At 41.2% G+C, this 26,990-nt stretch overlaps 1 protein-coding gene across 2 annotated transcripts in view; it reads right to left on the bottom strand.

Annotated features, from left to right (window-relative positions):
• KIAA1614 (KIAA1614 ortholog) overlaps window positions 1-26,990 on the bottom strand; it is an 873,679-nt gene that overhangs the window by 120,833 nt on the left and 725,856 nt on the right. For both annotated transcript variants that reach the window (XM_044085741.1, XM_044085742.1), the window contains exon 8: window positions 12,831-12,958. In XM_044085741.1, the coding sequence (XP_043941676.1) occupies window positions 12,831-12,958 (128 nt within the window). The remainder of the gene's footprint in view (window positions 1-12,830; window positions 12,959-26,990) is intronic.

Raw genomic sequence — 26,990 nt, 5'->3', positions numbered from 1 at the left:
ACTTGAGTGTGTAGCAATATTAACGCAAATACAATTTAAATAAATGCAGTTTATTTAAACGGCATTTTGAACTGAATTCAATTATTGTTTTATTCAGCTCTGAACAGTTAAAAAGTGCAAACAAATATATACTTATCAGCTGAGAAGCACACTCAGTCAGAAAAGGAGATTCTAGCAGTTTTTTGTTTTTTTTTGTTAGTAAACTGGAAAGGGAGAAAGTACAAGCAGAAGACAATTCAAGGTTAAGGACCTAAGTGGGCTGGCCTTCTCAGATGTTATCTCTGTATTAGGTAGAATGAGCTAATGATACTAGACTGGGATAGAGCTGAACAGATGGGACTGGCAGGAGTGTGTGAAATCAAAATATGATCTCACTGTACTCGGTTGAGTGAGGAAATGAGATGGACCCAGGAGGAGTGTTCAAACAGAAATTTACAGGAGGGGCGGGCAAATCCAAAGCCATCAAGATTAATACCACAACAAGAAGAGGTAGGGAGGGTGGGAAACTAACTGCAGAAAGACAGATAGACCACAATATTCAATGAAACAAATAAATAAACAGAATGATAAAATGCAGTACTATCTTTAACACTGCAACTTTGATTATGAGATCCGTTTTGAGAACTGGCATGCTTTCCACATCTTTAAAGGAAACACTGGTCAGCCTTATTCTCAAAAGTCAACACTAAATCTTAATTGGAAAATTACTGCCTAGCTTCTAACGTGTGGTGTATTGGTAAGGTTACTGAGAAATGCTTTGATATATTCCATTTTTACTGTCCTCTTAGACCTGTCAGTCCATTTTCCATTTTTTTCCAGACACAATACTGAGACTACCCTCATCTCAGTGGTCAATAACCTCCTGATGACAAGAAATCAGTGTTTGTATTCTATCTTCTCCAAGCTGACTCCTTGGCAGCTTTTATTACAGCACAAACAATAGGGTCCTTATTAACCGCCTAAAATACTACAGTGGTTTTACAAGCACCATTTGTCAGTGGCTTATATTTCACCTCTCAGATCAAGTCCAGGGTTAGCATCTAGAGCAAACTCTTCAATATCATTCTCTCTGGATTGCAGGGTGTCCCAGCCTCCCAAGGTCCTATTTTGATTATCTTCGTCTTCACTGCACATAGGCTACCCTAAGGAAGGTCATTATGGGAGAGGTAATTATTTTTGATTGTATATTGATGATATATATACATTTCTTTCCCTTCCTTTCTCTGGATTATGTGCCTTTGTGTACTACTTGCTCACTAGCTGAGGGTTAACTGCTTTAAGCTTAACACAAAAGGACAGAGTCCATGCTCATTCAAAGTCACCTTTTGTCCCTTACATCTTCCTCTGCTTTTCCTAATAAAATATGGGGTAATGGGCTAGAATTTGCATTTCATATTCAAGATCTGAGTGTAGTTCCTGACAACAGCCTGACACTAAAGGATCAGGTGTTAGCTGTTTTCATGATATCTTACTTCCACCTGAAGAATATTATCCAGCTAAAACATCTCATGCCATCTTCAGACTTGGCAATGGTGGCTCATGCATTAATTATTCCCCCTGGATTACTGTAAGGTCCTTTGCTGCATGCTTACAGGTGGTATGCTGGCCCAAATGTAGTGGGTGATGAATTTTGTAGCCAGACGTCTAAACAGTAACTTTCATACAATCCCTCTCAATTTGGTCTCTTAGGATCTGCACTGGCTTCCAGTAGCAGCTAAATGTCTTTGGAATCTTCATAGGTTCATAGGTGTGTACTAGGCTAATGGCCCTGTAGCCTTTACAAGCTGAGCCCATAGAAGTGCCCTGGCATCATGCTGCCCGACTTTAGTTCCCAGTGCCTCTGTCAAGTAGAGCCACTGCAGTGATCCCCAGGGTGAACTTTCTATTTCCCATCCACTCATCAAGATTTCTCTTGAAGAGGGCCAGTGAGGTGCTCAGCTTGACATGTATGGGAAGTCTATTCCATAGCATGGACAGTCTCTGGGTTATGAACCTGCCCCTCCAGCATGTTCTGTTGATTGTGGTAATGACTTTGAGGTCTCTGGAGTGTGTGGTGTGGAGGAATTGGGATTTCTTTAGATGTAGCATTTCTAACAGAGCTGGGCCAGACATGGCTTTGTAAGTCAAGCAGAGATCGCCTCTAAGTAGACGATATGAGACAGAGAATAGCTGGAGTTTTTGTGTCTGTCCTGTGCTCTTCATAGTCCTGGATCCTGCTTATCTTAAGGAGCAGCAGTGACCCTGGTTACACATCTCAGGCCATTTTGGGAAAGGAATGAACACCTGATATAATTTATTTAAAATTTCTTGCCCCAGTCTTGTAGAACCAGCTGCTATCTCTGATTCAGGTTAGTGATACTTATTGCTCATTTAGGAGGTTCCCAAAATTCTACCATTACAGGAGAGTCTACTTCAACCTTTATAGGACTACTTCAACTGTCTTTAGATGGCTAGATTTTTTTTTAGATTTTTATTTTATTTTTCTAATTTAAAGTTTTTGGTGTAATTTTATTCTGTATCTTTTGAAATTTTAACTTGAACTCACCTTTTCAGTTCTTGTACTTTGTTCTTTCATTTAAGATGCCAAGGATTCAGGCATTTTAACATTCTAAATAAATAACAATAAAGTAATAATTAAGGCAAGAGACATACACATGACTGCCATTACCTCAAATCACAGTTTGCTGCTTTCCTGGTAAACTGAGGAGTAGTAGCACCAACAGCACCCGAAGCCATACAGGACATGTGGAAAGATGGGATACTGTCAGGCTCTGTGGAAACAGTAGCAGTGCTGCTGTAGCAGCATTCAGCAATAGTGGCCACCCTCATTGTACTTTGCATATTATGTCATCTCCACATATTGACAACTGCCAATATTATCCTGAACTTTAAGAAGTACAGCTCTAATTATGCTACAGTCATCACAGATACTGATGTTTGTTAAAAGGATGATCCAATGTTTATTCAAATATGAACTGAATGGACATCACATTAATAAGCCTGCAATCCTAGGAATTGGATCTCTCAGACAACAATATATATACAATAGATAATAGATATAATATAAACAGATGTATGAGCATCACAAGAAGTTTTGTTAGCAATAATGACATACACGTACGTTAGGAAAAATGTGATAAGTAAACTAGAACCCTCCCCTGTAAATAAGTCAAAAGTAAGTGTGTGTGTGTGTGTGTGTGTGTGTGTGTGTGTGTGTGTGTGTGTGTGTGTGTGTGTATGGGTCTACTTCAAATAACCAAAAGACAAAAATGCCGATGACGACATGGACGAGAAGAAAATAACAAAAGTTAAAATGCTGAACCTCTTAAGTATTCCCAGAGCAAGTAAACACTTGCCCAACACTACAGTATAACAAACCGCATGAGCTGAAACCCACCTAGGTGGGGGGCCACACCCCCCCGATGTGGGTAGTGCACCACCCCCACCTAAATATATATACCAACTCTGGGATCACACTACAGTGTGGAAATAGGGGTTCCTATTAGAACGATGAAAACGCATTTTTTCGAATGCGGTTTCATTGACACGTAGGGCGAACAGGCAAAACAGCGAAGAAGCTGTTCAGCAAATTCTTTCCCTGGGAAAGAAGTCGCTTGACCGCTTTGTTGTTTTGCCTGTAAGTGTAGTGTGGTCCCCTGTCCAGTATAGCTCCCCAGCGTGATTGTGCAACAGTTACTGACCTTAGAGTTAGTGTGCTGGTTAAGGTAAGTGCATATGTATGAAAGTGTTTACTGTTTTTTATTTTGCGTTAGATGTATGGTTGAGTTACGTGTGTATGTGTTTTCAGCTGTTTACTTTTGTTTTGGGGGGTAGGATTAGGGTTAAGGTAAGTGTGTATGTGTTTGGAACTGTTTATGTAAATGTGTGAGAGTTACTGACCTTAGGGTTAGGGTGCGGGTTAAGGTAAGTGCATATGTTTTAAAATGTTTATTGTTTTTTTTTCGTTAGATGTATGGTTGGGTTACATGCATATGTGTATTTAGTTGTTTACAGTTTTTTGGGGGGGGTATAATTAGGGTTAGGGTATGTGTTTGGAGTGTTTAATGTGGTTTTTTTTGGGGGGGGTTGGAACAGCGATTTCTTTCCCTAGGAAAGAAATCGCTGTTCTGTGGTTTCGACATTTTCAGTATGTGTCGATGAAACACCATTCGCTGCTTTCAGCGTTCGGTGTTTTTATATGAACCCGGAAATAGGCATAATTCCCCACATTAGGCAAGTCTTTACTTGCCCTGGGAATAATTACTCTGTTAGGCATTTTAAGTTTTGTTATTTTCATCTTGTCCATGTTGTCTTCAACGTTTTTGGTTTTCGGGTAGAAGTAGGCCCATATATATATATATATATATATATATATATATATATATATATACACACACACACACAAACACACACGCATATATATAGATATAGATATCTCTCTTACTGTCTCTCTCTCTCAATATATATATATATATATATATATATATTTATATATATATATATATATATATATATACAAATATATAATATGTATATACATACATACATACATATACATATGTACATATACAGACACACACACACGCATATATATATATATAAAATATATATATATATATATATATATATATATATATATATATATATATATACAAATGAAACATTATTGTGCTACACTTTAATTGCTTCTTACTTTGAATGTTGCATCATTTTATGCACCTTCTAGACTATTACATAGCTGAAAAGGGTCTAAGGACCATTCATGTACCTGGTTAACTAATAATAATAATAATAATAATAATACTAAATAATCCATATATATTTTATTCAATCTTGTTTTTGTCACCTCATGTCATGGTTAAAAAGAGTCCACAATGACCAGTTCACTTAGTTAACAAATGAGTATGTTAATAATAATAATAATAATAATAATGATAATAATAATGCAATGGCTTAGATTCAACAGCAGGTGTCAGCCTTCTACCACATCAGTGCAATATTGTTTTCTCTGCTGTACAATGAATTATCTTTTTCTAGCCTGAACTGTTCTGGTAACTATTACTTTAAGCAATAAATACATTTAGAAAAGTTAGATTTCCTCCCTGTGTTTACACAGCTGTCTCAATAACTGTACTCCTTTTGTCTTCCTCTGTAATGTGGTTGAATGTGACACAATATGTCAGTGTCTGCAATGCCCTGATTTAGGTTTACCTTTCTTGTTTTCCTTGGTGCCCTATGCTAATTAATAGTACAGTGCAGCTCTTTTTGTCCACTACCACCTTCCCCACATTCTTATTTGATGTTCAGCATCATGTGATTACAGTCCCCCCACTACCCATCTTCTTTCCTCTTATCTAGTGTAACACACCTACTGTAATTTCCTCTCTCTACCGCCTCATCCCTTTCCCTTCCCATCTTTGTTTCTCTCAGTAAATATCTTTTAGCTCTCTTTGCCATGTTGCTAACCTATAGCCTTCCCTTGTGATATTTCCTACCACCTAACCTATTACTTAACGCTTGTACAGCCTCAGTGCTCTCAGAATGAGTGATGTTTTCCATTTAGGTGAATAATGTAATGTATACCTCCTTATTGACCCTCTACAAGGATTTGTGAAGCTGTATAACCAAGTCCTGCTTTCCTCACTTCCTCTCTCTGATCCCACTGCCAGTTTTCTCCTCCTCTGGTTGTTCCTGCTTACTCTCACTCAAAACTCGGTCATTCTACTGTGCACATTATGACCTTCAACCTGACATCTGCTGTTTTTACCCTTGACTTCCTTATCCCATTATACCAAACTACTGACTTTATTTCTTTATACTTAAGACATTGCTGATAGCACTAAGCATGTGCACCAGGCATTCCATTTTATCTACATTCTTTTTGTAATGACATCTTTTTACTATATTTAAGTCTGCCTTCACCATTACCATTCCACTGTTAGACTAAATCACATCCCCTTGTTCTGTTCTCAAAGTACACTACTAGCATAACCCCTATGTTCTCTAACACTGTTTCCTCAACTGGCAAACTTGCTTGCTACTATCATAACTATCTAACCTCACCCCACTCTGCTTACATCTGAAAACTCACTTCATTCTTCTTGTTATAGATGTGCAGTTATGCGAGGACAAAGAATTCAACCCAGCCCTCTGACCTTATCTGTACAGCTTTCAGTACTCACACCCCCCCCCCCCCCATTCCCAGTGCTACAGAAATCTTCCTATCTCTGTTAGGCATGTCCACATCCCTACCACCAACACCCTGCACTTTCCACTGCCCATGTGTATGCTAGAAGCCTTAAAAACAAAAATGACCAGCTCAAAACCTTGAGAGCCAGTGACTGGCCTGATATCCTAGGCATTAAGATTCTTCCTTGCTATATGTATATATATATATATATATATATATATATATATATATATATATATATATATATATATATATATATATATATTAGTGCAGGCTGGTAATTTACTTGTAACTACCATGTTTTTGATGTGTGTGACCAAGCACAACTCAGTAAAGAAGTGCCTATGTTATTGTCCACATATGTACATTAGGAACTGCACAAGAAAATAATTGCCCCAATTGCAATACTCCTCAGATGGACAAATGCCAGTCCTTTATAGCAGGAGATTTTTATCATCACCCAGAATAGCAAAATATTTTCTCCATGAACAGACTTTAGCTAACAGAGACCTCACCCAACACAAAAGTAAAATCATAAAACTGAATCCCAAAATAGGCACCATCCATTGGCTGTAGTTCGACAAATATTATTGATTACATCACTATGTCACTATACACAACCCCTTATTGGGTGGCAAGTGCCCCATTATGGTTTCCCTCTGCTTGAGAAGAAGTAAATCACTGAGAATTACTCACCTTTCCAGCATCCCTTCCACATTTCAAGTACCATCTCCCTGTGGAAACAAGACTCCTTGGACTGGTCCTCTGCCTTACATCAAGTCATACCCCAAAAGGCTCTTTTGAGCTTACACTTTTACCTGGCTCCACTGCAAAATAAATAATTTACCCTCTGTACTGGAATTGTTAGAAGGGCTGCTTTTTATTTAGCTGTTTTGGGAAAACAACCCAAAGCACCATTACTGGGAGGTGTTCAACAGACTCAGAAATGAATGTAAAAGTGAAATAAAATATTCTTTAGATATAAAAAGCTTCTTTTCTCATTGAAAAAGAAGCCATCTAACAGAAAAAAATCTGCTTTCTGCATACATGTAAAGTACACTCTTTTTCTACAGCTTTACACTGTCAGCAGAACAAAGAGCAACGTTGACACCACAGATCTTCACTATGGTCTTCTCGAGCTACATCCCCCTCTCCTCCCCGACACGACCTTCCTCAACCCATTTAACAGCACCAAACCTGGCATCCCTCCTTTCCTGGTTAGAAAAAAATTATTCTGTCTTGGTATTCTTAAACATTTTACCTTTCCAAACAGATAGGAGTCTACCCTAAACTCTTAACGTTTTGCAAACAAATGATCTCACACACACACAGACACATACACACACACGCACACACACACACACACACACACACACACACACACACACACACACACACACACACACACACACACACACATATATATATATATATACACACACACACACACACACACACACACACACACATACACACACACACACACACACACACACACACACACACACACACATATATATATATATATATATATGGGTACATGTCAGTACATCGACAAGTTAGAAGATCGACATCCACTTCACTGACACATGAAATAATCGACACCGCAAATCACGGACATTTAACAGGTAAGAAGTTTAAATTTCGCTAATCATGCCTACCATGTTTTAGTAAGTGTGGCAGTGTTATGCATGTGTGAAGTGGATGTCGATCTTCTAACTTGTCGATGTACTGACATGCACCCATATATATATATATATATATATATATATATATATATATATATATATATACACACACACACACACACACACACACACACACACACACACACACACACACACACACACACACACACACACACACACACACACACACACACACACACACACACACACACACACACACACACACACACACAGTACTGATAATTGGAAGTAGGGTCATTTTATCTATATTCCTGACTTAAGAGTTGATGCTGTCTACAAACATTTCAATGTGTTCTCCCTCTTCCATGTCTGTCTCAAGCATCTGGGACCATTATTTGTTAGGATTTGAGAGAATATCTGTGGCCTTCTGTGCTACCAGCAGCCTAGCTTTACAGAGGATTTCAGCATTCTAAAAGCTCCACTGTCAGCAATGAACATGGTTTACAGGGACATGGTGGTAGGCAAGCTACTGAGTGCAGTTCAGTGCAATTCAAAGACCACCACCACTACCTATACCATCAACAGCCTACTCTATTATTAACTGGCCATATGAAATGTCTCTCCAGCTAGTACAATGTGCATTTCACAACAATGAAGATTTTAAATGCTTCATTCAACCTTTTCCAATTCTTTTGAGGGTCCTGCAACCCCTCTGCCCTGAATCAATTTATTTTTGCCCTCTTTGTAAACACTTTATCTTTACATTTCCCCAGTCTGCCCCTTGTCCTCTGCACAGATAACCTAGCTCTATAAAGATCTAACAAGTGTTCACATACTGTCCAATCCATCCCATAAAAGCAACTGTATGGTATATGTGCCTTAGACAGAAACACTTGGTCATCAGTAGGGAAAATTCTAAAACTATGTCTCATGGTACTCCTAGACTGCTTTGGCTCCCCCAGGAAAAAAAGGCAAGCTGCTGGCAAAAACAATGAAACCACAGAAACACTTCTTACTTTCAAATATTTGGGGAAGATACTGTACATCATTTTCACTCTGTTAGGTCATATAAATGCTGTACACAGCAAGTTGGGAAGACAAGTATAAAGCTTTAGCAGAACATTTTTTTCTTTTAAGTCAGAACACTGTCAAATTTGTTTTACTTGCTTATTTGTAATATGGACTTCCTGTAAGTACTTTTGTTTTATTTATTACCTTCTCAGAAAATACATCTGTACAAGGACTGATCACAGCAGTAGATGCTGAATATGGAGATCAGTGTTGCAGTATTACATCTGATAAAAGGAATTTTGCCACACGCAGATATTTACCATTCACTGGACATTTGTGTGAAAATTGGAGAAAGACCTGCTCAAATGGTCTGCTAAGGCATTCTGCTGTAAGGGAATACAAATTGCCTAGAGAAGAACACCCTGCCAAATAGCTACTGCCTAGGATATTATAACTTACAATGTTATGACGGAGTGCCCCCAGTTTGCTTGTATACTGTGTGACTAAGACATTATTTGTGGCTTTCAGAGTATATCAAGTGAGATCACATGTTGCTGAATATAAGCTATAATAGAAGATTCTTGGAAAGGGTACATACTAAGACAGTTTTGAAAGACAAGGCTATTCTGATAAGAAAGCCATAAAAGATGCATCACCAAAGCAAATGTATTACAGAGAAATGCGTACTTGTTATGAAACATTTAATACAGAAAAAAGTAGTTGCCACAGTAAAAAAATAAATAAATAAAACTGGCAGAATTTGCTAGGTGACCAAACTCAGAGTTTTTCATTCTCAGATGACAACATCTTAAGGGAATTCCACAAGTAAACAAAAAACGTTTAGTATACTTTCGGACCTATTGCTCTGGAGTTGAACAATCTGGCAAGAAGCCAGAATATACATCTGTGGCAATTGCTCTATATACCCATATGTCTTGTCTGAGCAATATATTAACATTACTGATCAGACTTTCATAGCCAAAACCAGGTACATCTGTGAGAATGGGGGAGTGTTTTTGGAGTCAGGTGTCTTTGTAAAGTGTTCTACATAACAGACACAAAAAGGACAGTGAGAGCAGAGTACATACTACTCTTGGGATATCAGAAATGTTAATGTTGCTAGCTCTGTTGCAGTACACTTATTGGAAAACTATGGATCAAATTAAATAATAAATAAATAAGTGTCACGGCCAGATGTAAGACACAGCCAAAACTTATAATAGGGAAGCACTTTCATCATATGCCATGCACACTTCTTCAGATCAGAAAAACAATAAGACCAGAAAAAAAAAACTTATACAAGAAATTGGAATTGACATCCCAAATTAAGAACAAAGAGACTTAAAAATTCACACACAATAAATTGAAGACCAAGAAGTACCTTAAATTATGAATATACAGAAATAATAAAAGATCCTTAACACAACATAAACCTGCCCCCAATAAATTAATGTTTCAATGTTTTCAATTTTAAAACACATTTAAAACTTAAATCTTCTTCTTCTTTTGGCTTTTTCCCTGTTAGGGGTCGCCACAGCGGATCACTGTCCGCTCATGATTGGCAGTGGAGTTTTACAGTGTCGAGTTGCCAGCCCGGCGCCCAACCTTCCACAGAAGGCACACACACACAGCCAGTTTAGAGTGTCCAATCCACCTACAGCATGTCTTTGGGATGTGGGAGGAAACCAGAGCACCCAGAGGAAACCCACGGGACTACAGGGAGGACATGCAGACTCCGCACAGAAGGCACCCCAGCCGAGGATCGAACTGGGAAACCTCTTCCTGTGAGGCACATTTAAAACTTAAATAATCATATAAATCAGGGAGACAAGATGCATCAGTTTTTGTTTGCCAACAATACTCCTTATAATCTAAACCTGCCTCAAGGGTCAGTGGTACTGAGGAGTGTAGATGTAGAAAAAACTCAGGACACTATAACAGTGGTGGACAGCATGTTTGGATATATGAGAAGAGGTGTGAGCTCCAGACAGCCCAATGTCATTTCTCTGCAACACTGAAAATGATGGGGTTTGGGGGCCTTGTTTTGAATAGAACTTGTAGTTTTGTAGGCTACACATGAAAAAATTATATTAGGATGATTCAGAAAAATTCAAATATGTCTAAGATAAGTGAGGGAGAGGGATGCTAAAATATACGGATTGTGTGGAAAGGTCAGTGCGTGTAACCATGTACAATCTAGAGGACAAAAGGGAGAGGTGGAACATCGTGCTGGTTCCAAAGAATTCTGAGGGAGGGAGGGGTAGGAATGGAATACCAAAGGAAGGGAAGAACAGGGAGGAGAGCAGCACGACAACTCTACTGTTGGTGGCTGTAGGGTAACTGCACATGCAGTTGCTGCACAATAGGAAAGGCTCATTGCAGGACAGCCTCCTCCTGTCAGCTAATGTTTACATGTATGTGCATGTGCTGCCATTTAGGATGTGAAGGGAAAGCTTCTGGTGTCAGCTGGAGATTACATGCAGCCCAGGTTCAGGAGTTTCAAGGTGAGGATAACAAAGTACACATCATAATCTCAGTATGCTATCACTGTAGGTTCATAGGTCCATATACTAATCTGCAATTCCTCTTCAAGTAAAACAGGCCAGTACTTTAAAAAATGCACCAGTTTCAATAATTAGTATCATAGCAGGTTAATAAGCTAACAGCCCTAGAGCTGTTTTCAGCCTAGCCATTCATGCTCCAGTTTTCCCAATTATCAATGTCCATGGGCTAAAACAGCTTTGGTATATGTCTGTGACTTAGGGCATCTACAAACTACCTCTATCTGTAAGGGCCACAGATGACAAGCCAGAGATGAATTTGCAATTTCCCATCCATTAGTCGAAACTGCATTTGAATAGTCTTAGTGAGGAGCTCTGTATCATACAAATGGGCAGTCTGTTCCAGAGAAAGAGTAATCTCTGACACATGTCTATCCCTACAGCATGTTTTGTTTATGTTACAGTGTTTAGAGCCATAGATTGGGCAATTCTAGTGCTGTTCGTTTTGAAAATGTATGGTAGATCTATCAAGGATGGATCAGAGAATATCTTGTAGGTTAGGCATAGATTGCCCCTCAGTAGTCTGTAGGAGACTGAGTACAGGGACAGACCTTTGAGGCAGTCCACATAAGATATATTATTCACACCCTGTATTCTTTTAGTGAGGAATACTAGTTATTGCATATTCCTTGTCAGCTACATGCTGAAGGGTGCATTGTACTCAAATATTGGTCTAATGAGGGCTGAGTATATTAAACTATGATCTCCTTAGATCTGGATGCCATGCTGTTATTTATAAGTTCCATCATGTAGAAAGATTTTTTCACTACCATGGACACATGGTGATCAAAGTTCAGGTTACTGTCAACCTAAGTTCCCAAGTCTCTTACCAGTGAGTCTGCTTTTAGGGGAATGTTATCAATGCTGTAATTACCAAGGGTAGTCATCTTCCCAAAGGGTATAATCATGCATTCTTTCATTGAGTTTTAGGCCATGGTTCTCGCACCAGTAATTTACCTCTGTCACACCTTCCTGGAGGATATCGACATCTTTAGAGGATTCAGTGATTGCACCTAGATTGCAGTCATCAGCAAATGTGGTCAGTAAAAGGCCCTCTACATTTTCCTTGACTTCAGAGAAGTATATTCCAAATGTGAGAGGGCCCAGTACTTTAAAATCATTTCCTTAGTTACACTCATTTGCTCGCCCACTACTCCTGACAGAGTAAACTGCAGGGAGTTTTTAAAGTAGCTACCAACTCACTACATTACGTTTAACAGTTATATAATTATTTTAGGCATGTGGTTAAATACCCCAGCCCCTTGACTTGTGGGTTTTGATAAACAATGTTTTCATTACCTGTCACAATTCCAACATATAAGCATGCAAGAATTTCTAACAGCAAATCACAAATGGTGATGGTTATTATCTATCTGCTTTTATAGCACATTGTCATTTTTGTTTTTGTTTTTTCCATACCTCTCTGCTGATGGAGATTCTGCTGCACCTCCTGCCATGTACAAGCTGGAACGGTCATTTGTCCTTTTAGAAGAAAATAAGCTCTGAGCTGAGGATGCCTTCTTCAGCTGAGAAAATGGCGATACCTTCTGCAAGGAAAGAAAAACATGATACCTTCAACACCAGACAGTAGCAAGTAATTGTTTATTTAATATGTAATTGAGAGTACATGAATTTTATATACACTCCAAACATTGGTGCTACTGACATGATATGTGTATGTGTGCGTGTGCATATCCCCTGCTAATTATATGTATTGCAGCTCCGAGATCATACTGCAGTGGGGAAAGAGTATATTCTCTGATCCTCACTGTACTGCAGTCTCTAGCATAAAAAGCTGGCACTATTCGAACAGCTGCTTTTTGATCAACAGCATTGGCTCCATCACCAGTGGGGGAAAACACTTCTCAATGAAAATACACACACCCTTATACATATACATACAGATATATATTATATATATATATATATATATATATATATATATATATATATATATATATATATATATATATACATATATATATATATATATATATATATATATATATATATATACACATATTATTTATGAATGCATGACTCTAAGCTGTATCTGCAGCGAAGATAAATCTCATCACTGCAGTATCTGTACTGCAAATTCTGTAGTAACAACATTGTAAAAGGTACTGGAGGTTTGCAACTCCTGTGATTCTGCTGCTCATAAAGCTCCAGCAAAACGATACAAATGTTTTTGTTATAGCAGTATGAAGGCAAAACAGATGTATCTTTTATTTATTTGTTAATGGATGAAGTTGGCTGATTCAAGAACCATTTCCCCTCTAACGAGGCCATTGGCCTAGTGGGACTAACCTAGTCAACAGAGTGCAAAACAATCAGTCAATGAATTCAAATCATTCAGTTTTCAGACTCTCAGAACCACAGTTTATGCCAGCTTAACTGCACAGATACCAACAGTCAGTACAACAAGCTCCATCACGCAATAAATAAAAACAGAGTGAAACTAAAGCACAGGATAAGCACAAGACTTACTTTTAGTAATAGTAACAGGTGTTTCTAGGGCATGAGAACTGTAAACTGAAGATAATAAATCTGATAAACACATGGTACTAGTACTTTTAATACTTAAAATCATCACCGATACACAATTATTTTTGCATGCCTTCCATGTACAAAACTTATTACAGCAGATACAGACATGGCACTAAAGTCACCTCATGGACACAGGAAAGCAATGATTTGTTAAGAGGGGTGTGTGATTTTGTCAATATGCTAAGGCATTCTAGGATATAAATAACTGTGGGAACACAGTATTTATACCATGACCCCCCCCAAAACATGCACGCTGATTGGCCAGCGTGCCCGTTGTAAATCGAGTTATACTAATGGAAAAAAGTCCGGTCGCCCGGACTTTTTTCCATTAGTATAACTCGTTTTTTTAAAACACTGTCTCGCTATGTTAAATGGGTTTAACATAGCGAGACAGCTTTAAAATAAGCAACGGAGATCTCCGTTGCTTATTTTAAAGCTGTCTGCTATGTTAAACCCATTTAACATAGCGAGATGTTTAAAAAAACGGAGAAAGCAAGATCTCCGTTGCTTTTTTTAGTGTCTCGCTATGTTAAACTCGTTTAACATAGCGAGACAGTTTTAAAATAAGCAACGGACATCTCCGTTGCTTATTTTAAAACTGTCTCGCTATGTTAAACTCATTTAACATAGCGAAACACTAAAAAAAAAGCAATGGAGATCTTGCTTTCTCCGTTGCTTTTGCTCAACTCTCATGTACTGCGCAGTACATCAGAACTGCCGCGGATGCCAGACATCTGCGGAAGGGCAGTAAACAGGCATTATACTATGCCATTATTTAAGAAAAGTAGTAGTTTCTTTTCTTAAATAATGTCATGGTATAATAGCAATGACCCACTTCTGGGTGGGTAATGCTAAATTTACCCACGGTTGGCTTTGTTTGGTCCCTCGGGCTTCACCCTCGGGACCAAACCACGCCAACCGTGGGTAAATTTAGCATTACCCACACCCAGGCGTGGGTTATTGCTATATCAATGCATGCAAAAGCAGTCAGTACTGCTTAGTGTTTTCCAGGCCAGGTAATGATCTGTATGCTAAAATGGATGGAATGCTATGGCGATCATGACAACATTCAGGAACACCCAATAAGCAAATAAGAATGTGAGATGCAGTAAAGAGGCACACTGGAAGGCATAGTGTATCAGAAATGTCAGTATACACTTTCATGAATGTGTCCAAGGTTTTTGCTTCAAGTGAGTACCCTCTGGGATCCAGGGACTCTCTGACATTCTACAGCAACAGTGCTTTCAGCTGAAGAGGTGGAAAAAGGGATTCTCCATACCTTTCTTCCTCTGGAGATTCAGATCAGTGGCTTCACATTTTCATACTAATAATTGAAGAAGACCAACAGTCAGTAAATATTAATGAGGTGAGAGGAAAGAGAGAAGAGACATAAGATGGAGATGTCCTTGGGAAGACGGAGATGTCCTTGGGAAGATGGAGATATCCTTGAGAAAACTGGAATGCTCTTGGAAAGACTGATATGTCCTTGGGAAGACTGAGATATCCTTGGGAAAACTGTGATGCTCATGGAAAGACTAATATGTCCATGGGAAGACAGAGATGTCCTTGGGAAAACTGTGATGCTCTTGGAAAGACTGATATGCCCTTGGATGTCCTTGGAAAGACTGTGAAACCCTTGGCCATATTGAATATCAGTAAGTATATGGGCAGCTCTAAATACCCTTAGGCCACAGGGTTTCTGAATACATAAAAGGTGTTGCACTGCCTTAGGAAAGTCTGATCAAAGAGTGTCAAATAATAATAATATGGAGAACAGAGGTTCTAACAAAATGGCACAAAACTTTTAAAAGGCAAAAGTAGCCCAAAGCACTGCACAGTGCTCATTTAGGCCAAAACAAAATGCATACATGATGTTAAGAAGAGGAAATAAAGTGCCTTAAAGCAGGGACTAGCATGACCAAAAATGTCTTACAGAATGAAGAACAATATAACCAAAGATGCCAGTGTGGATAAAAAGGAATGTTTTTGTTGCTTCAGACGAATGTACATGCCAGCAGGGCTGATCTTCTAAGATCTTAGTTTAGTGCTTAATATATAACTATCTTCTGGGGCCAAATTGGTAAAACCCAAACATTAAAGGAGGGTAGCTGGTAATATTCAGTAGAGGGTAGCAACTTGGTTATATCTTGTAAGTTAGTCAGTGGGGATAAAAACATTGAATAGTCATAGTAGTAGTATTTTCAGAAAGTGTGCAGAGGGTCATTAAATGTCACTATGAATACTACTTACTTCAAGAAAATTAAAATCCTGACCACACAGAAAATCAATGGAGTTCTTTAGTCTTGTGTGCAGGACAAATGATAGAAGCGGCTTGAGTTTTAGGAATGGTGTTCTGAACAGTTGCCATCAAGTGTGCACATGTTAGTCCAAGACTGACAACAGGTTAAGTATAAGAATGTTGTAGACTCTGGATGTCATATAGTTGCTGTATTGATTTAGGCAAACGCTGCATCCAAAATTATTATTTTTGTTTATTAACTAGGTAAGAAAACTGAACACAAGGGCTGCCACAGTGGTGCAGCGGTTAGCATTGCCTCCTCACAGCAAGAGGTTCTCCGGTTTGATCCTCGGCTGGGGTGCCTTCTGTGCAGAGTCTGCATGTCCTCCCTGTGGTTGCGTGGGTTTCGTCCGGGTGCACCGGTTTCCTCCCACATCCCAAAGACATGCTGCAGGTGAATTGGACACTCTAAACTGGCCCTAGATGTGAGTGTGTGCATGTGTGTGCCTTCTGTGGAAGGTTGGGCGCAGGGCTGGCAACTCGACACCGTAAAACTCCAGTGCCAATCATGAGCGGACAGATGATTCACTGTGGCGACCCCTAACCGGGAAAAGAAGAAGACAACTGAACACAAGTGTCCCTTTTCAGGGGTGATGTGGAAGTAAAGTCTAGTAAAGTGACTTGCTCAGAGTCATGCAGTTTGCAAGTGGAAATAAGGGGAATCAAACCCCATCCAAAGCTTGTTAGAAGATCATAATCTTAACCCTATGACTTGATGGAAACAAGGAAAAAAAGCAGGAAATCTTAGATCAAGGTAATACTCATGGGAAAAGAGGGATGGCATGGAACAGGTTACTGATTAATCCAACGTGGTTTTAGTACAGCAAAGAGCAAAGGGAATGCTGTCTGTCCCCACCATTTTCATTACTTTTCAGACAAATTACTTTTACACAGGTAGTGTGTGTGTGTGTGTGTGTGTGTGTGTGTGTGTGTGTGTGTGTGTGTGTGTGTGTGTGTGTGCGCGTGCGTGCGTGTCTATAACAAATGCTAACAGCATAAAGTTCTGAATTATAACATGACACCAGTTTTTTATGAAAGATGGTTGTATGAAAGCAGGAAAAAATCAGTTAGAAATATGGAAACATCTTTCTAATTTGGAGAAAAAGGCAATCCCTAGTAGTGACTCTCTTACATTTAGGAACACAGCTTTGGAAACACACATGGAGAATTTGGAGTAAGAAACAGTTAAGTGAGAAATGTTAAACATTTATGAAAGTGCTCCTTTTGGAGGAGACAGATTAAGTCTAAGAGGTGAGCTTACTGTTTGATAGTTTTACTAGACATTGTACCACTCCAATGGAAGAGCGCATTACTGAATTTAAATAAAATGTAACTGTATGGAAAACCTGATGTGATCTGAAGTACTGGCCTTTCAGTTGTTGGACAGTGTTTATGCTGATATTGAGAAGGAACAGCTCTAACTGCATGTTCTTAGCTAAATCTTGTCTCTATGAAATGCGCTCTAGGGATAACAGCAGCAGCAAGTACAGCACAATGCTGCTTTCTTTACTTCCTGGATAATGTATCTTAACAAGGACCAACAAGGGAACTTTTGTCACTTTCCAAGCCTCTGCATCACTTTGTCAGTAGATCTAAGTATGCTGTTTACCAAAGTACATCCCAGCAGCAAAAAGAGAATTCATTCACAGAGAACTGAGCAAGTGAAGATGACCGAGGAAACAATGCAAAGGTGTTTTACTATGCTATTACTAGCAGTGAGGGCTGAATAAAATTCAAAGGCAGTCCTAACAGGATGTTTATGCAGGAAGATGTGCAGCATCAAGTTGGGCTGTTTCCATGGCTGTGCTATATGCTCAGGGGAGTGGTATATGCTAATTAGCCATGTGCTCTCACTCACCCAGAACCACCTCCAAGAACACATCTACATGCCAAGAGATTCATACAGTCACTCAGCTCTGTAAATTAGCACAACTGCTTCTACCGCTTTGCGGTAGTGAACATGGCCAAGAAGCTATGCTCGGCCATTGAGGCAGAAGTTAGTACTGGTAAGTTTAATGTTAAGGTAGGGTTAGGAGGGCATGAGTCTGTGTATGTGAAGGGCTGCATGTATGAGCATATATGTCAGTGTGTGTCTGCCTAGAAAGTGGGATTGGGTGGGTAGGGGGACTCTGTGTGTGTGTGTGTGTGTGTGTGTGTGTGTGTGTGTGTGTGTGTGTGTGTGTGTGTGTGTGTGTGTGTGTGTGTGTGTGTGTGTGTGTGTGCGTGCATCCGTGCGTGCGTGTGTGTGTGTGTCTGTCTGTCTGTGGGTTGGGGTGACTTTCATACCTCCAAATACCTTGGACTAACAAGCACAGTCTACATCATTGGGTGGGAAGAAGCAGTAGCCACCAGGGATTATTCTTTAACTCTCATGCCTTAACTGCGCAAAAACATTACAGGGATTGGAGCTTGGGGGAACACCAAACTCCAAGATTACTCTTAAGCAGTCATGCCTTGATGGCACTATAACAATACAGGAATCTGTAGGTAGAGGGAGTACAAGACACCAGGGATTACTCAACTCTTGTGTCTTGTGCGTTAATGGCACTTTAACAGTACTGAGATTGGGGAGGGACACAAGACAACAGGGATTACTCTTAACTCTTGTGCCATAATGGTACGATAATGGTATGGGGATCAGGGTGGAGGGAACAGTAGACACCAGGGTTTCTTGTTAAAAGGTAAAATAAAATAAAAAATTTTATATGTTGTTGTGTCTTTCGGCTTTTCCCGGTTAGGGGTCGCCACAGCGGAACTCCAGTCTGCTAATGATTGGCAGTAAATTTTTACATGCCGAGTTGCCAGTTCTGACGCACAACCTTCAACGAAGGTATGCCCATTCACGCATGTCTCCACACAGAAGACACTCTTAGTTGAGAATCGAACAGGACAACATCTTACTGTGATGCGACAATGCTACCGCAGCACCACCACAGCAGTAACAAAATGAAACATGATATATATATATATATATATATATATATATATATATATATATATATATAAAATAATAAAAATACCAGTGCAATTACCATAGCATTGAACCTAAAACACTGCTTTAATCTTCTTTTTTTGGCTTTTCCCAGTTAGGAGTTGCCACAGTGGAACAATGGTCTGCAGCACAATTGCAGGTGGAGTTTTAAATGCTGCTTTAATAAAATAAGTAAATAAAACAGATGAGTGCTTTCTGGTTATCAAAACTCTTCATCAGATCTAACATCTAGAACAATAAAAACTCAACTTAAAGTTCTTAACATCCAATGAAAATGAAATATTTTGAGTGCCAAAAACAATAATCATGTATTAAATCAGTCCGAGAGATTGTGACCAGTCATCATGGTTAATAATTACAACCTATCAATAGAAAAAATAAATTATGTATCACCATAATGTTCCTTCTGAGTAATTGTACTTCATTTGTCTTTAACCTGTGGGAATACGGATCCGTATCGGATCCAAGCTGGCAAAGATTACTAGCATCAGCTCTGACTTCCAAACTCCTCCCCTTACCCATAATACACCTCCCTTGCCTTCCATCCCCAGATCGAGTTTGCTGAACTTACACTTATAACCCAGTCTGATAACATACTTGTAACCTATACTTACAGCCCGTAGGCTGAACATGCACCAAAGGTCCGGGGGAAGGAGGGAGGGATGGTTGAATACAAAGTACAGCTACTCAGATGGAACGTTATTGTGAGTACATAGCTTCTTTATCTGAAGTAGTTTACTTCATTTGATCTTGATCCTGTGGGACAGAGTCCCCAGCTACTGAACTCCTGGGTGGGCCCTCATGGAAGGATATTCCTGAGCACCGTGGAGCCAAAGGATGCTCTCCTTCTAAATGTCAAACCCAATTTATAATGGGAGATAAACGTATGAGATGAGGACCAAGTAGCTGCTGAGAAAATGTAATCTAAAGACACCCTAGACCAGAAAGCTGCAGATGTAGCCATGGACCTGGTGGAACAAGCTTTAACCTGACCTGGAGGAGACATGCCTTTGTCCTTGTAGACCTGCAGGATGCATGAAGAAATCCATCTCGCTATCGTGACCTTGGAAATAGGTTTGCCCAAAAAGGGTATATAGAACAAAACAAACAACTGATCAGATTTACGAAAATTTTTTGTCCTGTTTAAATAGAATCGTAACTGTCTGTGAACATCCAACATGTGCAGTTTGTATTCCATTTTGTTGGTAAAATTGGGAAAAAACACAGGCAAATTTATAATCTGATTGATAGTGACTGGTGATGCCACCTGAGGAAGAAAAGATGGATTGGTATGAAGGGAAACTCTAGTTTTATGAAAAATCAAGTACGGGAATTTTATGGACAAGGCCTGCAATTCCGAGACCCTCCTAGCAGAGGTAATAGTGACCAGAAAAGCTGTTTTCCACAATAGAAATTTTAGATCAACAGTAGCGGTAGGCTCGAAAGGTGGAGTGAGCAGAGCTTGAAGAACCATAGTAATAATCTTTGACCGTGGGGCATAGCAAAAAGGTGCCTTTAATAAAAGCTTTACACAGTCTAGAAGATGCCAAGGATGCAGAATTCTCGCCCACATGAAAATGAGAAATGGCAGCCAATTGAACTTTGACAGTAGAAGAACTAGCTCCGTGCTGGAAAATATCAGCCACGAAATTAAGAATAGTGAAAACAGGAGCCGTGAAAGGATCTAAACTCCTCTGAGAGGCCCCAAAAGAAAAACGTTTTCCCTTGCTGCGATAAACCTTGCTGGTTGAAGACTTATGAGCAGCTACCAAAATAGACTTAACTGAGGAGGAAAGTCTGGAAGTCCTAGCAATCACGGGAATCAGAGTAGCCAAGCCGTGAGCTTTAGGCTGTCCAGATTTGGATGAGGCACTCCTGATGGGTGTGAAATAAGATCCTGAAAGGGATCTAAGATCCAAGGTGGAGCCAGAAGGTGAGAGCAAAGGAAGGGAAACCGTACCTGGCAAGGCCAGAATGGGGCAATGGGGATCACCTTGCTCTCCAGTCAACAAGTTTTCTGCAAAACCTTGGGATGAGAGGGACTGGAGGGTAAGCATACAGAAGACCTGCAGGCCAAGCATGAACTAGACCATCTCTGGGGGACTCCCCTGGCGGGGGGTTCAGAGCACAAAACTTTCTACACTTTGTGTTGGAAGGAGATGTGAAGAGATCACAGCAAGGTTGACCCCACTCACTGAAGATCTGTTCTGCTACTGACAGATTCAGAGACCACTCGTAAGGCATCAGAATGGTCCAATTTAGCCTGTCCGCTAGAATGTTGGATCGTCCCAGAATGTGCGTTGCAATAAGAAAGCGACTGGTGGAGATGGCCTCATGACAAAGGGAGTAAAATCTGGTCCCTCCCTCTTTGTTGATGTACTAGACTACCGACATGTTGTCTGATTGAATAGCAATCATCCCCAGAGGAAGAAAGGCATGAAGGGCCTGCAACGCTAGAAGGACCGCCATCATCTCTAGGACATTGATATGCAAACTGGTCTCCATGGGGGACCACAGGCCTTGGACTGTTCTGCCCGAACAATGCCCCTCCACCTGAGTTGGGAGGCATCTGTGGTCACTGTGGCTTGGGCCGGGGCTGGAACGAAGGGTTGTCCCTCCAAAATGTCAAGAGAGCTCATCGATCATATGAGGGATGACCGACACACTTGACTTAGGTGGATAGGATAGGTTAGTGGTAGATCCAACGGGGCCCACTAAACCCCCAAAGTCCACTGAAGAATCTGCATGTGTAGTCACGCATATGAAAGGAGAGTTATGGTCACCACCATCGAGCCTAGGGCCCTCAATACAGATTCTGCTGTCGGGAGATGAGAATGGTAAATTAGGGAGACATGCATCCTAAAGTTTTGAACTCTCTCCGAGGTCAGAAACACTTTGCCCTGGAGTGTGTCTATCCTAGCGCCAATGTAGTCTATTACCTGTACAGACTTTAGTAGAGATGTGGATGTGTTGATTGTGATACCCAAACTCAGGGCAAGTGTCAGAAAGTAGTCCCTGGTTTGGGAAAGTAGACACCTGGTGGGAGCAATGAAGAGCCAATTGTCCAGGTACAGATAGATCTGAATCCTCTGAAGCCTCAGGTGAGCCGCTACCACTGCCATCACTTTGGTAAAGACCCTGGAGGCTGTGGCAAGACCAAAGGATAGGGCTCAAAATTGGTAATGATTGGCCCCTAGCCGGAAGTGGAGGAACCTCCTGGAGCTTCTGTGCATCTGTATGTGATAGTAAGCATCCTGGAAATCTAACAAGCACATCTAATCACTCTCCTGCAGGTACGGCATGATGGACTGTAGTGTAACCATCTGGAACTTTTCTTTGGCCACTGCCAGGTTCAGGGTAGAGAGGTCCAGAATGGGCCTTAAGTCCCCTGTTTTCTTTGGCACAAAAAAAAAAACCTGGAGTAGAAGCCCGATCTGGACTGATCTGGGGGACGGTTTCAATGGCTTGTTTTCCTAGCAGCTTGGAAATTTCCTGTGCTGCTGCCTCCCTTTGCATGGGGGGAATGTCTGGGAGGTGTTTGGGAGGGGTTGGAGAACCCACAAAGGGGATGGAATATCCTCTGGATATGATTTGCAGCACCCAGTGGTCCGTTGTTATGGACTCCCAAGCCGCTGGGTGCAAGGACAATCGTCCCCCACCTGCCTCCAGAGAAGAGTAGTCGGGCAACCCCTCAGGGTTGCTGCCTGGGTTTGTCCGAGAAAGGTTCTCGAGACCCAAGTTTCATGGACCCCCTCAGCCTTTGGCCAGTGTCCATTCTGTCCCCCTCTGCCTCTGGGGGAAGAAGAGCCCTGAGTGTCCTGGGAATACTGAGACTTCCAGAACCACATCTTCTTTTGCCCTCTCTGGTTCTGGGAAAAGGACCTTTTAGGGTTAGAGAAGCAGATCCCAACAGCAGACAGTGTCTTCCCATCCTTCTCACTCTGGACTAGTGTTTCCTTGACGGTCTTACTGAACAGAGTTGCGCTATCATAAGGGTCATTGGCAAAGGACGCCTTAAAGGGTTCCGTAAATTGGCACAACCTGAGCTAGGGATTACACCTCATGGACACGCTGGACCCAACCACCTTAGCCACTCCTTCTACTGCATGGGAGAGGAGTCGTATGGACGTATTCAATACTGCTCTCAAAGTGGCCATTTTCACAGAGAACAAAGCCTTGTCCTCCTGCAACATGGACTTGGGTGGAGACTCCTCAAGCTCCTTCACCAGGTCGCGTTGGAGTCTTGTGACATGGACCAAATAGTTCAGCACCTTTATTGAAAAGGTAGCTGAAGCATACACCTGCTTCCCTAGCCAGTCCATCATCTGAGATGCTCAGTCAGAAGGGTGGACCAAGGAACTTTCCTGAGATAGTTCCCACTTCATGGCTGCTGCTACTACCAAGGCGTCCACAGGGGAGCCTTTGTTCCAGGAAGGACTGTCTATAGGGGGACTCAAAACCTTATCAGGGTGCTTGGGGATTGGCTGCATGGTATCAGGTTCCTTCCACACCCACGAGGTGATCAAATCCACTAAAGGATCCACGGGGGGGGACACCCAGGACATAGACGGGCCCGTGCTGAAGGCCTCCAGAAACACAGACTCATAGGGGAGGGCTTTGGGTCAGACCATCCTCCCCGCTGGCTGGTGCAGGATCTCCATGATGTCTCCAAAGGATACATCATCGGGAGGTGACCTTGGGAGGCCTCCCCCTCATCTAAGTCTGTGTCTTCGGTTAGGGACTCGGGGGGGGTCCAAGTGCCTCCTCTTACATGTATGCTTGCGAGGCACATCTCCCTTGGGGCTCTCCGGGGAGTGCTCGCAAGCCATCTGTTTCTCTGGGGGAACCACTGGGGCTGTCCATCTGGTAAGACGATGGGGACCACAGACAGAGCCAAGGGGGTCTGGGTGGAGCCTGAAGGGGGTGGTCAGGGGCCTCGATCCGACAGAGAGAACCCTTTCTGCCACATCGAATGCCGAGGGAGAGCGGACCTCCTGTGAAGCCATTAAGGAGTCCAGTCTCCCCAGGTCCAATGCGAGAATTGGAGCTGGACCCGAAGTGGCTGGAGCTTCAAGAGAGGAAACCTGGACTGACAATGTCAGAGCTGATGGTAAAAGTTCCACTTCTTCAGATCCGACCCCCAGGCTCCGGCTCCAAGAGCAGCTCAGATCTGAACTGGTCAGATCCAGGATGATCCAGCCAGCTGCCGGCGTCATCTGCGCCGCTGCCCCAACCAAGGCCAACCTCGGATCCGAGAACTCCGAAGCTGAAGGTCAGATTGGAGAAGGAGTAATAGGCTGAATAAAGGGAAGTGAGCTGCCCCATCCTGAGGAAGGGGGGGCTGGCAAGACCCCCATCTGGATCTGCATACGGATAAAGTGCCTCATCATCTTATCCAGATCCATGTCTGAGAGAGACCGGGTGGACCGAGATGAGGCCACAGACTCTGACCTGGCTTGTCGGGGAGCTGAGGCCTGGGAGACTGGGCATGCCTCATCCGGCTCTAGGGAGAACCTCAGAGATCGGAGCCGAGGGGAGTCACGGATCCGAGCGGATCTACTGGGTGACGCGAGGTCCAGAGACCTCTTCCTCTTCTCTTTCATCCTCGACTCTCTCTCCTGCTCTCTACCCCTCCTCTGCTCTGCTACCACAGGCTTAGAAGCGGGAGTTTGAGTCCCAGCCTGGGAGGAAGGGGAGGCTAGAGGCAGAGAAGCGGAAGAGGCAGCCACGACAGCCACTGTGACTGAAGCCAAGGATGAAGAGGAAGGATCAGAGGCAGAAATAAGCCCCTTAAGGGCGGCCTAATGGCTAAGGTGTTTGCCTTACAAACACAAGGTGCAGGGTTTGAGTCTCACAAGGGATAATTGGCTAGGCTTAAAATGGCTCACAAGGGCAGTTAGCTTAGTACTAAGCTATATGTTTTTTTTTTTCTAGGGTTGGGAGGGTGGCCTAATAGTTAAGGTGTTTGCCTTACAAACACAAGGTGCAGGGTTTGAGTCTCACAACGGATAACTGGCTAAGCTTAAAATGGCTCGCAAGGGCAGTTAGCTTAGTAAGAATCTATGAATCTATGAATCTATGAACTTGACCTTTCTGTCTTTCCAAGCCCGGGGGTTAAACCTTGCGCAGATGGCAGAGTCAACATTAAGGTGGGCCACACCTAAACACAGTACACATAGAGTGTGGCCATCCGCTGGGGAGAGCTTATGTCCACACTCTGTGCAAGCGCTTAAAAATAAGCTTTTCTGCCATACTAGGGAAAGAAAAGAAAAACTTTCCACTTAAAACTTTAGCACACACCCACTCACCACACTCTAAATTGACTAGAAAGGGGGAGAAGGGCACACAGATAAACTACACTAACAACTACTACAAGCCTACACAAAATGCCAAAGCGATGGGAGGGGAGAAAGGGTACCTACGCTAATCTAAAATGGCTAAAAAAACAATTATTAAGCTTACAATCCAAGAAAAATACCCTGCTCCAGAGACACGATGCTTTCACAAATCGGGGCAAACGTGATCTAGGGAGGGAAGGCAAGGGAGGTGTATTATGGGTAAAGGGAGGAGTCTGGAGCTCGGAGCTGATGCTAGTAATCTTTGCCGGCTCCGTATTCCCACAGGTTGAAGATCAAATGAAGTAAACAACTTCAGCTCAGTCATGTGCTCTGCTCCACGAAGTCATCATTGGCATTCAATCTATCCCATTGGTCCCAACCACTTTTATGAACCAATGTCTAAGATCTTTTTAGTTTCCAATCAACTCTACATAATTGCAGTTCCTGACCAATTGGGTATCTTAAAACACTCAAACCAATGCAAGGTTGTTCTCCACAATGATGTCCCTCATTGGTTCAATTCACAATAATAATACTTGTTTTCTATTGGTTAAAATCTTTCATAGTAGCACCAGTGGCACAGTTCTCAAATCAAGTTTATGTAACAACAGGTTCCAGTCAATTAGCTTAATTTATCCCAAAGAAACATAATCGCACAGAAAAACACTGACTTCTGCTTCACAGCATAAATACATCACATACATTGCTGCATAAATTTATCACAATAATGAAAAAGGAGTTCTCCAGTGTTGCTTTGACATTACCTGTCATTTCAAAATTGTCCCATCAAATAAATTGCAGCATAAATAAATCTTAATGCTATCCATTCATAGAAACACATTTATGCTCATAAGGCATCTTGTAGCATCTACGGTGCTTCAAAAAATAAAATAGTTTTGCTCCTGAATGTAAAAATATATGTCAATAAGAACATGTCAAACTTATCAAATATATCAAATTATAAGATTAGATTGAAAACAGAATGGTTTGTGTCTTTTTCATTTACTTCCCAATAGCCGATCAAAGCCATTCTTTGAAATTGTAGTGCAATCAAAAGACAATCTCTGTAATCCTATTCTTCTTAGAATTTCAGCAGTAAAAATAAAAATAATGTGTTAACCGGAAACTTCTCTCAGCCATCATTATTCCACAACTGGTTTTAATAAAAAGCGTTTAGTCCTGGTGGATATTATCTATCTTTTTCCAAAATCTTTCCATCCAATAAAATGAACAAATCATGAAATGGTCCATACATAGAGACCCATTCTCATTTATATAGTGCTCTATATTTTCTGTACCAGTTCAAACAAATTGGTTTCTCATCTATATGAACAAGTTCATAGTTGGATAATGTTATGCCATTATATCACTATGTCAAGAACATTTTTTTCTCTTTCCAG

Source organism: Protopterus annectens, chromosome 10.part0 (genome assembly GCF_019279795.1).
Source record: "Protopterus annectens isolate FY-2018-M chromosome 10.part0, PAN1.0, whole genome shotgun sequence".
Taxonomy (NCBI): Eukaryota; Metazoa; Chordata; order Ceratodontiformes; family Protopteridae; genus Protopterus; species Protopterus annectens.
Note: the sequence above shows the minus strand (reverse complement) of the source record. Positions and strands in the feature narration are given on the sequence as shown.